Source organism: Melitaea cinxia, chromosome 20 (assembly GCF_905220565.1).
Source record: "Melitaea cinxia chromosome 20, ilMelCinx1.1, whole genome shotgun sequence".
Lineage (NCBI taxonomy): Eukaryota > Metazoa > Arthropoda > Insecta > Lepidoptera > Nymphalidae > Melitaea > Melitaea cinxia.
The window spans coordinates 1,626,523-1,639,377 of NC_059413.1; the positions used below are offsets into that span (position 1 = coordinate 1,626,523).

Below are 12,855 nucleotides of genomic sequence, written 5' to 3' on the forward strand. Positions count from 1 at the left end.
AAGTGTGATAGGGAGAGGCGAATGGAAGTAGAGAGGGAGATAAGTTAGTGAAGATATACAGAGAGTTACGTTTCGTAAGTTTTACTTCTTTCTTCATTCTTTTTTTACTTAATAGCCTTGATACGTATCAAAAAGTATAAATATATATGTAATATATTAATAATAATAATAATATTCATCCAGATAACATTGGAGTTAGCTGTGCATCGTAAAATATGACATACTGTCGAACTGTTGTCGCGATAAACTCAAAAGCCATTAAACGTATTTTCATGCGGTTTTTATCACGACAATGTGATTCCTGCGAAAGGTTTGAAAACTAGTTATGGAAAAAGCATGTTATACCTCAATTTAAAGCTATATATGTGTTTTTTTATTATTATATTATGGTTAAGTAAATATACAAGTTTATATGCCTCATTCAATTCTGAATTTTAGTTTACTTCATTTTTAATCTGTTTACACTCATGCTAATAAAACGCAAAGTTATCTTCATAAGTATTGCTATTAAAATTTGTAAGGATTTGTATCTACGCGTACACCAAATTTAATGAGGAATTCTGGATTACAGAAACCTTTATTAATTTAGGTGCCCTTAAATTAAGTAATTTTCTAAAATATCGTCAAGTAATTTTAAATTAAATTATTAATAATCATTTTTTTACAGAAATAATCAATAAAATATATGCGATGCTCTTCATCACGAGTAATTTCTATTATTTGTAATTAACAAACGTAAGCTTGAATCGAGGTGAGGTGTTTGTCATAAAATAAGAAAAAACTATTAAATTTCTAATTTTATTATTATTATTTTCTATATATTAGGGTAAAAGAGGGTAATGAGGATCACTTAAGCGAGAATTCAAATAAAATTGTAATTAAAAAATAAGTGTTTATTGAAACCGCCCTTAAACATAATTTATTTATTGAACTATCATTAGAGATCAATTTCAGTCACTTTGGCAATCAACTTTGGAAATTATAAAAGAAAGAAAAAAAAAAGATTTGACTCCCATTACACCGACATAGGGGTAATGGTGATCACCCTGGGGGGAATCGGAGTCAAAACGAATCTAGCACATATCGCAAACATAACCTTCAGCTGAGTTCCATCCACATCTCATTTTTCTTCCGGATTCATCGCATACTAGGCATCTGTTTCCAGCATCTACTGTTTCGTTATCCTCATCATCCTGGCATAAGTTGTCAGTGTCAACATCTGGTACAGAAGTTTCGTTCGATTCTTGTAATACTTGGCGCTTTGCCTTTTCAGCACCCTTCTTCTGTATCTTTAGTCTTTTTCCCCGTCCTTTGCCTTTCCATTTCTTTTCTTTTCCTTTGTCACCTTTTTTCTTTAATTTATTATTTTCTTTCTCTGACAGAGTTTCTTTTATTGGTGTTGAAGTTAAAATTGTAGCGTGTTGCTTCTTTCGGCCATGTCTTGTATTAATAACAGGTGTTTTCTCTGGCAACTTGATTAAATCATGCAATGCAGTACTGATTTGGTTTGGTGTGCCAGGAACTGGTGGTGCAACATCTGGTTCAGAATCAAGTGAGAATACTAATTGGTTAGACATCCTTAGAGCTGGTGAATTTTGTTTTAAAGTGCTCAGAACTGGTGAGTGAATTTCTTTTGAAGAGCTGGGAATATCGTACTGGTAGCTGCGAGAGATTCATCGCAATCTTGGATAGCAGCGGTCTCATCTGCAAACGGCTTAATGTGCTGTTTAAAACGTATCAACCATTCAACAAAGAGATGCTCATTGATCCAACCGTTGTCTGAGCATTTGAAAAAGAGATTAATATTAATTTAGCAGTTTTTCTAATAGAAGAACCCCCATCAATAAGCTGTATCTGTAAGCTTTTTCCAGGCTATAAGAAGACCAGGAAGCTTTTTCAGTTGTCCTGACTCGTACTTTCGGCATCTAAAAATAAATAATAATAACGTACACCAAACATGCAAAGATGCGGCCAATAGTGATCACATGCGGGTAATGAGAGTCACCTAACTCTCATTACCCACAACGAACTAAGGATAAAAAAATTAAAATAAAAAAAACCTTTAATACACTGATGTAATCTGAATTGCATATCAAGATTTTGAACGTGTAACTAAGTACGTCTAAATGTCTTAATCAAATACTGCAGGATATTCGACACTAATTTGCATTGACGTAAAATTACATCACACACTTCAGCCTATCGCAGTCCACTGCTGGACATAGGCCTCCCCAAGCTCGCGCCACACATCCCGGTCTTCCGCAATCCTCATCCAGCCTACACCGGCAATCTTACGTAGATCGTCGGTCCAACGGGCCGGAGGACGTCCCACACTGCGTTTGCCAAGACGCGATCTCCACTCTAGGACCCGTCTACTCCAACGGCCATCGGTCCTGCGACACAGATGACCAGCCCACTGCCACTTCAACTTGCTAAGTCTGTCTAAAAATTACATCAGCGGAGCACAAAAACAAAAAACGGTAGTTTCTCAGTGGCGCGGGCGCTGACTAGCGCAACTCGTTCGGGGCTACGCCAAGGGCCAGAGCGGGGGGTAAAGACGCTGTTTACGCGTAACTCGCATGTACTGTTTCGTGGATATGAGGGTGACTCCCATTGCCCTCTCTCTTGTCGGTCCCTCATGTCTGAGGATCGTGGTCAGCATCAGGGTTGCATCTGGAGCGGATGATGTGCCTCCACCGGTCTCTGTCCATGGCGTCTCTTACGACCGTGTATAATTGCCCAACTCTCCCCTAATACGTGAAGCAAAAACCTTGTACACCTTTTTACGAAAATTGCGCGGACGAAGGATGAAATTTCGCACAATTACAGTTTACATAGAGAAGGAGTGTTGAATGCTTATATTTGTTTAATATTATGCATAAAAAATACACTGGATCAATGATAAAAAAAAAAAAAACATTACAGACACTCATGGCTTACACGCGCATATATACTCTTTGTTTATTATTATAGAAGTATAGTCTTTGACAAGAGAACTTTAATAATGTCCAAACTTATACATAATTTAAATTAATTATGGTCGAATTTCGACCACTGGGCGACCACTAGTATTTATGATTATAAAAAAAAATTACAATTATATAAAAGTGTTTGATAAATGGTAAATATATTTTTAAATAAAACGATAAACGTTCTTATAAAAAAAAATCTATTTAAGTGACTGAGGTAGGTATTAAGTATTTATAAGAACTGTGCATATCTAGAGATTCAATAATTTTTCCTAATTTTGAAATAATTTTGGTTTGGTGTGATTTTTTTCCATTTTGAATCGATAATGTTTTTCACTTTTCTAATATTATATCGATCCAGTCTCTTCCTCGTCAATAACCGATAATTTTAACTGAGGTAGGGCACAGCAGGAAATTTCCCGCTCAAAATATGGAGCAACATAACTGGCGTAGTACCTCGACCTTACAGAAGATCACAGCTAAATAATACTGTTTTCAAGCAGTATTGTGTTCCTTTTGGTGAGTAAGGTGACCAAAGCTTTGGGGGAATTAGGAATAGGGTCGGCAACGCGCTTGCGATGCTTCTGGTGTCGTCTAAAAGTAATGGTAATCGCGAATTTAGGAATAAATATATACTAAAAAATAGGTGTAAATCGATAAATTGAAAGCAGACGTCCATATTCCTACATTAATCCTTATTTCATGACTGATTTTTCCATTGTAGTTGTCCGTCAAAAATGGCCATCAATTTTTTTTTGTGCTTTTTACTAAGCGTTCTTCGATATTGTTGCTTAGAGGTTGGTGGTAACTACATGTATTTGAATAAAAGATTGAAACCTTTACAACTATTTGTTATATCTTCACGTCAAAACTACCATACATTTAAAAGTTTTTTATTCAATAAAATTAAAGAATATATCACCAAAGGATCTCAGAGATGAAGATAAACTAATTTTTCGACGTAAGATGATGTGTTATTTTGCGATCATTTTATAAAATCGTTACATTTCCTGACATTTCCTAATTTGGTAATAGTCAAGATCCAAACAGAACACGATCTTCACCTGTAAATAATTAAATAATTGTCTTCTTTAGTCGCGAAAGGGTTGGCTGGTAAATTCCTGTACAGTTAATATTATTATCGCCAACCGACATTCGAAACAGATCTTTAGATAATCCCGTGTCATCGTATTCGCAATGAAACAGCGCTTATTTTAATCTAAGATTTATTTATTAAATATGTGGGTAAGTAACTAGTACCAATCTATCTATACAAATAAATAAAATTCGAGTGTCTGTTTGTAATATTAAAATAACCGCTTTTTACTAAATGCATATGGATGTATACACGGTATATATACCAAAATAACAATTTTTACAATTTTTGTCTGTCCGTCTGTTTGTTCCGGCTAATCTCTGAAACGGCTGGACCGATTTTGACGGGACTTTCACTGGCAGATAGTTGATGTAATGAGGAGTAACTTAGGCTACTTTTATTTTAGATTTTTTATTTTTATTTTATAACTATGCGAAGTGAAAATTACCTATTTTTTTAAATTCCACGCGTACAAAGTATATAACATACTTGCTTATACATGCCGCCACCCAGTAGCTATGCTAGGAAAATAATAGATGACCCAAAGTTTGCATTTTCTACAGCCTTCATACTCTCGATAGGTACTAAAATTTATTCTTTAATATATGCATTTACATCCCTGTTCATCGGGTGAAATGATGATGATGATGAATGATGATATGCAAATATAAATAAAAATAAAATTTTTATTTTTGAATTAAATGTGGCGTGACCAGGAATTTTTCAGTAAACGCTTTCGCGATTTTTTTTCTATAATTTATTAAAATAAATATAAAATACATTTCATCTATTAAGCATGTGGGTGAAGTTCGTTTTTATATAGGATCTTCTATTATAAGCCTTTTTGCTAATTCACTATACCATAAGAACCATCTATGATCCAAATCGTTGATGTTTTAGAGTTTTGCGGTTAGCGATCTATTTAGCAACTAATTTTTATTTATGCAAATAAAAGTCTCAAACTAAACGTCTTTCAGTAACACAAGGATTCTGTGTCGGGAGTCTGAAAAGATAAATGGGACATAAATACATATCTATATGTTTGTGTCCAGACCGCAAAATACATCTACATTTTCTATATAAACAATTGTCATGAGTAGGGTTCGGAACCGTGACAGCTGTTGTGATAGTCAGTGTTGTGAATAAAATTAATCAGCCTTTCGCCAAAATTGAAGTATTCGATGAAGACATTGCTTACCATAGATTTTACTCAACATTTTTAGGTTATATGTTTTTTTTTTCCAAACAAAGTATCCTGTTGGCCCTAGCGGCCATCACAGCATTACTGGCTTAATAGCACCTTCAATTTACATACTGGCAGCAGTGCTACCTACGGGGTCCAATTACATTTTCTGAAGTTTTGGTTGTCACCAAAACAACACACGTACAGAAGAATTATTTACGAGTGTATTACAATAGATATTAACTGTTTAATGTTTATGACAGCATTTAATTACGTTGCTCTTGAAAAAAGTTAGTGTTAGTATCTATACTAGATAGATCGTTGTTTTTTTTTGTCGCTATTATCGTTGTAAAATATTTTTGGACAAATTATATAGCGAGTTTTTTTATTATTATTGTATTAGATACATTAATATTAAATATTGCGAAATTAATTCTTTTACTTATTTTGAGCGTTGTCTTTATTAATAAATATTTTTAACAACTAACTTATACAATAAATCTTAAAGTAAAATCACATTCATGCTTTGTATAATATCGATGGCTAAATCTATTGTCCCCAATCTCTCTTTATCATGTCCGCGCCCTTTTCTGCTATCATGTATGTAGGGGCATTTGTGTGACTTGATACTATTTCAGGCATTATGCTAGCGTCTATAACTCTTAAGCTTGAGATGCCATGCACTTTTAATTTAGAATCTACTACTGACGTAGGGTCACTTTCAGCGCCCATCTTGCAAGTTCCGCTTTGGTGATAAATAGTAAAAGTAAACATTTTTGCTTGACACGCGAAATACGCATCACTACCAAACGGTCCATACTTTAAACAGTCTTCTATGGGTACATCATACAATTTCGTTCCTATTTTTTTCATTGACGACTGTCTTGAAATTTCTATAGCTAATTTTATTCCTTCCACTATCTTCTTTACATCTTCTGGAAACTCAAAGTAGTTTGGAATTAAGGTGGGATGTATTTTAGGGTTTCTGCTTCGTAACATAACCCTTCCTCTTGACTTGGGTCGCATGAGCATAGGAAGTACCATGAAGAGATCATGATTACCCAACGGACCGTAGGTTTCTGAATAAATTTGTTCATCAAAACCAAAATTTCGCGGCAATAAAGAATTAGAATTTAGTCCACCGCTTATAAATAGAAGTTCCAAATCAGGCCATTCGGTTACATTAAATTTGTCCTTTAAATTCAAAAAAACTAAAGCTTCACATCCACCTGGGATTGAAAGCGGACCCTTATGATTACCCATCCATTTAAATACGACATCTAAGTGATTCAATATATATTGTGAACTTAGACTAAAATTGCTTTGTTGTACCATAAATTGAACACCGCCAGCGGCAATGTGATCCATTAAATTGTATCCAACTGGTAAGTCTTTAACAACAGGAATGTTCAAAGAGTTCAAGTGGTCTCTTGGTCCTATTCCAGACAGCATTAATAGTTGCGGTGAATTAATAGTACCAGCAGATACTATGACTTCTTTCTTAGCTAAAATTTTGTACTTTTTACCACGTTTTTCTAATTCAACGCCTACTACTTTCGTTTGGGTCGAATCTAATATAAGTTTAGTGACCATGGTCATTTTAGATACGTAAAGATTTTTTCTCTTATTGATTGGGTGAAGATATGCTCGACTAGAACTATGCCTTGTTCCATTCTTCATCGAAAGCTGTAAAAATGATACACCGCCAGGATTGGCTCCATTATAGTCATTATACTTAAATCCTAATTCTTGAGCTGCTTTGACCCACGCTTTACCCTTGTCAGTACGAAAAGGAGCATATTCAACGTTTAAGTACCCGTTGTGTCCGTGGTAAACTGAGTCGTTTTGTGTAGGTATGTTATACTGTTCGATTTTTTTGAAATAAGGTAGAACGTCGTCCCATCCCCAACCATCGTTACCCATTGCTTCCCAATTATTATAATCCTGTGCCGCTCCTCTGGTATAAATCATATAGTTTAATACGCTAGATCCACCGATAACTTTACCACGTGGCCAGTTGCATTGTTTATTCTCGAATCCTGCGCAATATTTATCGGATGGTTTCGTTTTATACTTCCAATTAGCGGTTGTAAATTGGAGATAATTTGCGAGAAGTGGTATGTCCATAACGAAGTTCTCATTGTAACCAGCTTCTACCAGTAAGACTTTCCAGTCGGGTATTTCAGTCAGTCTATTAGCTATCACACATCCCGCGGTACCTGCACCGACTACTATGAAGTCGTATTCGGAGAAAAGGTTTGTTTGATCGGGAGGTTCATTATCTAATTGACTCGTGCCTTCTTGAATAAAATTTATTAGAGATGTGATAGGATCTGCGTCTTGCGTGTCGGTAGGTATTACAATTATGAAGAACACCCATAGCGCCGTCCTTAATGTCGGCGTTCGACGATGACTCTTCATCTGAAATGAAATGAAATGCATGTTACTACACCAGTTGAATACAAGTCTATAATTTACTATTAGTATTAACTAAGCGTGTAAAGTGTTTTATTCAATTTGAAATTTTTCCGACTTAGTGCTTTCGCCTTTCATTTATTTTCTTTCGCTTTATGAATCATTGCAAATTTCAATAAGGGATTTTTTCGATATTATCTGCAATTCGCAAATAAATATTTGGGTAATCAAATTAATTAAAAATATAATCAAATAAGCAAATCAAGCAAACAAGCGTACGGCTCACTTGATGGTACCTAAGCGATTACCGCTGCTTCAGATGTCTGCAACACTATAAGCATCGCAAACGCGTTGCCAACCTTACCCTCAACCCCCAGGACCTCTGGTCACCTCACTCATCACAAGAACACAACACTGCTTGAAAGCTGTATTATTTAGCTCTGATCTTCTGTAATGTTGAGGTATTTCCCCAGTCCGGCTGCTCCAGATTTTGAGCAGGATATTATCTTCGATGCCCTACATTAGTTATAATTGTTTGCTCCCAAAAGAAAAAAAAATCCAGTTCAATTTACATCGTTTGTGCTTGTGTATTGTGTTTTTCCGAACCCTCAACACAGGAGCTAATCCTTGGGCCGTTGACTGTGAGGTGTTTATTTATTATTATTTAATATCTACCAGTAATATAATGAGAAATCAAATACATATTATAAGGGATAACTCATAAACTGCTTATCAGGTCTCGATCAAATCTAAATGGGGGTAAAACGACAAACACCAGCTTGCGAATAAAAAAATGTTTTCATAACAAGTCAAGACATAATAATATTTCAAGAAGAGTCATGAAAAAAAAGTCTTTTATAAAAGTATTATAATCGCGAGAATCGTTTTTTTTTTTTGAAATATTTTATAATTAATGTATATCAAAGTATTTATTTTGTGATAGTGTAGCTAAGGTTTTTCGTTTCTAGGTTACATGACGAGTTTTCCTTAATTAGCTGTAATTATCTGTCCATGACCGTTTAACTGTATCTATTATTCTGTTGCTCATTTAGTTTCATAGCATTCTCTAGGTACAGTAACTAAAAGTATTTGATTAAATTATACGTTCTGGAGTTTATTTCTAAATATATGAGGTCGGAAGTATGACATAAATGTTGTGAGTGAAAACGTGTGAAACATTACCGCTGATCAGTGACCCGACAACCCCTGGGAGTAACGTTTTATCCTGCAACGTCTCTTGCGAGAAAAAGACAAATATATTTTTAAAGATCGTGGTCATCATCCTTAAGGAGTTTTTGGAGTTAAAAATCGATTATAGTATAAGGCCCCGGTATGAAAAAAATATGAGGAGTAAAATCTAATGAACGAATGACCTCGTTACGTTTCTCGTAACGCCATCTATCAGAACCCAATAGAGTTCCGATAGATGGCGTTATTTGATTCGTTTATTTACCATTTGCCTGCGGTCACCAACCCGTCCGACATCATCACGCTAATTTCAATGTGTAATTTTAATAGATAAAATTACATTAACTAATAATTTTATAACTATGGTGTGGCTACGGTACTAAAGAACATAGTCACCCCCTCTCTTCCCGTGGCTGTCGTAAGAGGCGACTAAGGGATAACACAGTTCCGCTATCACCTTGGAATTTAAAAAGCCGACCGGTGGCGGGATAACCATCCAACTGCTGGCTTTTTTTTTATTTATTTATAAATTTTTGATCCACGGGCTCAACATGCCCGTGCCTTTGTTTATCATGCATGCATTATAATACCACAGGCGATTTTTCTACTTATTATACTACAGATCGACAGTCCTGTGACTGCCTAGTAAAACTAGGACGTGGTCCGACGCTGACGGTTTTTTTTTCCTTACTAAATACTGCTTATGCAGAAGTATACACATAATTGCTTTCTAAATTCTAACATTATTATTTTTCTTATCTATGTCTATATTTACACTTATTTGCTAGTTATCATATATGTACACTTATTTCCTAGTTACCATATATGTACACTTATGTTCTACTTACAACGTACACTTAACCTATGTTACTGTTCCAACTGCTGGCTTTGAAATACACAGGTCGAAGACGGGCAGCAGCGTCTTCGGTGCGACAAAGTCAGCCCTGCGGTCACCAACCCGCCTACCCAGCGCGGTGACTATGGGCAAAACACACGAGTTCACGCTATTTTTGGCTTGAACTTGTGGAGGCCTATGTCCAGTGGTGGACTGCGATAGGCCGATGTGATGATGATGACGATGATTTACCATTTGATATGGTATTAACCTTTTAATTCTAATCTTTATACTTTGTGTCTGGCTCGTGAACCAATATGGTTACCGTCAAATTAAAATTAAGATAGCTTTGTGCGATGCGTTCTGTATAAATTTGTGCTATAAACTATATTTGAGCCGACAGGCGTTGTCATGTCCCATGAACTGTTAATCACGTGTAGTTAACAAAAATGTTCTTTTTTTTTAATTTTCAATTTTATCATTTCGTTAGCACAATCGTTTTACCGGTACGAAGTTATCCGAATCCAACTAATTTATAAGAAACATGACGATTTTTTAATATTTTATTTACCTCATATGATATAGCCTTAGGCAACATTGAATCTTGGTGATAAATATTTTCATTTCCTACATCATTATCGCGTCATAACAACCGTAATGCAGTATAAAACATACTCCTGTACTAACAACTTACGCAATAAAATAATAAAGTTATTATTGTGTATGTTACTATGATAAAAACAGTAATATTGTTACAATTTATTATATGCTACAATGGGTTATATAGTATGTTATTGGATTAAATTGAACAGTAGCTATAACTTTGTTGTATGTTTTGTATTTGATGATAAACATTATTGAAATAATTGTGTTTGCTCGCAAACGAAAAAAAACCGACTTCAATTACATCGACAAGTAATACAACGTAGATCGGCGAAAAAATAGTCAAGCAACTACGCGTTATCAAAGATTACTCAAAAAGTAGTTATCAGATCTCGATAAAATTTATATGGGACCACATGATAAACATCAGCTTTCGATTAAATTAAAAATTATCAAAATCGGTACACCCAGTAAAAAGTTATTCCGAATTTTCGAGAGTTTCCCTCGATTTCTCTGGAATCCCATCATCAGATCCTGGTTTCCTTATCACGGTACCAAACTAGGGATATCCCCTTTCCAACAAAAAAGAATTATCAAAATCGGTATATCCAGTAGAAAGTTCTGCGGTATAATACAACGTAGGTCGACGAAAAAAGTGTCATGTAAAAACGCATTATTAGATATAGCTCGAAAAGTAGTTGTTAGATCTCAAATAAATTTAAATGGGACCAATCGGCACACACCACCTTTCGATTAAAAGAAAATTTGTCGAAATCGCTCCACCCAATCAAAAGTTCTGATGTAACATACATGAAAAAAAATACAGTCGGATTGAGAACCTCCTCCTTTTTTGGAAGTCGGTTAAAAAACAAAAGATTTGAATAAAATCGGTCATTCACTCACTAATTATCGTCCCGTAAAGGAAGGTCAAGTTTTGTGCCGAGGAAAGGATCTTCGCCTTAAGTAAAAAATAAATAAATATAAGTAAATGTTGAATATATCTTGTCAAAAACATGGAGCAGACCGTCTGGGAAAACTCCTCAACCCTACAGAAGACCACAGCCAAATAATATTGCTCTGAAGTAGTGTTGTGTTCCTGTGGAGACTAAGATGGCTCCTGGGTCCAGAGCTCCTGGAGAGGGTTAAGGGTATGTAACGCGCTTACGATGCTTCTAGTTTTGCAGTCGTCGAAAGCGAGATGTTATGTACAAAACATGTTCTCATCTTCCATTAGGCATCATTATAGAACCTAGCTATTGCCATGGTCTGCCGTTCGACTATTTTTCAACTTGGTTCGATCTTGCGCATGCATATTATATGAACTGCACCAACGAGCCAGTTATGTATTACATTATAAAGGAATTGTTAACCGATTTCAGAAAAGGAGGAGGTTATAAATTTATACCTTAGTAACTTCCTAATGAGTTTATAATGTTGCAAAAGGGACTTGTGTGAAAGTGAATGTGTATTGTATGAACTGATATTTATGTGTGAAATAAAATTTAAGTCAAAAGCGGAAACGAAAAAAATTTCATCTATATCTTACAATAATAGAACAGTTCAACAATAAGCATATGCAAACTTTAAAATTCTAAAATTAATTATAATTTACGAGTCACATTGAGTGTTTTAAAGTGTTTAATTTCTTTTCGCTATCAATATGTATTTGCGGTGCACCCTCCTTTTCGCGCAAGTAAATACATCCATGCGAAGTCCAGCTAAATAAATAATTATATTTTTAGCGAAATCGCGTGCTAATTAAAACAGTCATTTAGCCTTATGCGCGAGTACCTCCAATGTATAAATCTGTTGGTGGGGTCTATTATATTATTAATATTAATAGTCGTACTAAATTTTTGCTTCCTGTGTTGCTTATTAAATTTTATTTTTCTATAGATCTTATACAAAAAATAGCTATGTAGGTACTGACCCAATCTATCTTCAATTGTAGCTCACTTGCAATCCTGCATCGAAAGTGAATCACAACACTATATTAACACTAATACATTACATCTATACTTTCTTGATGCTTTAGCACTATATTATTTACTGAATATGAAAACAAAACTTGAGAATATTAATTTTTTCCACGTAAAAACAAAAAACCACGTCTTCGCCGGTTCGTTTCATAAAGCGTACAGCAATATATATATGTATATATGTATAATTTTATATATTCTATTGTTATTTATTTTATTTTAATAAAACAATATTTGTACGCTGAATTAAATCGTATTTTTTTTTACGATAAAATCGCCTTTTTACATCTTCCTCTAATTGTAATTTTTTGTATGTATTTTTTAATTATGTTAGTTTAAATAATATATAATAGTCTAAGATCCGAACCCAATCGACCTTCACCGAGCTGATAATAGAATAAAACATATTTTATAATAGATTCAGTATATCAGATAATATATTAAAAATGGGTTGCCTAAAAATACCCTGGACTAACTATTTTTAATAATTAAAAAAAATATATTTATAATTGAAAATAACAACATTAAGATAATAAGAAAATTTTATCCTGACTTAAAGTATGAAACGTATAGAATGTGCAGCCGTT

The 12,855-nt window shown here is 34.5% G+C and overlaps 2 protein-coding genes across 2 annotated transcripts in view; one reads left to right on the top strand and one right to left on the bottom strand.

The window, feature by feature from the left end:
* LOC123663574 (flotillin-2) overlaps nucleotides 1–12,855 on the top strand; it is a 324,503-nt gene that overhangs the window by 61,119 nt on the left and 250,529 nt on the right. The gene's annotated exons all lie outside the window — the stretch shown is intronic.
* LOC123663571 (glucose dehydrogenase [FAD, quinone]-like) lies at nucleotides 5,691–7,669 on the bottom strand. Its single transcript, XM_045598243.1, has one exon. It carries the CDS (start codon nucleotides 7,667–7,669, stop codon nucleotides 5,798–5,800), a length of 1,872 nt encoding a protein of 623 aa, XP_045454199.1. The 3' UTR covers nucleotides 5,691–5,797.

Coding starts and splice junctions, on each gene's coding strand:
- LOC123663571 (XM_045598243.1), bottom strand. CDS start 7,669: ATGAAGAGTCATCGTCGAACGCCGACATTAAGGACGGCGCTATGGGTG.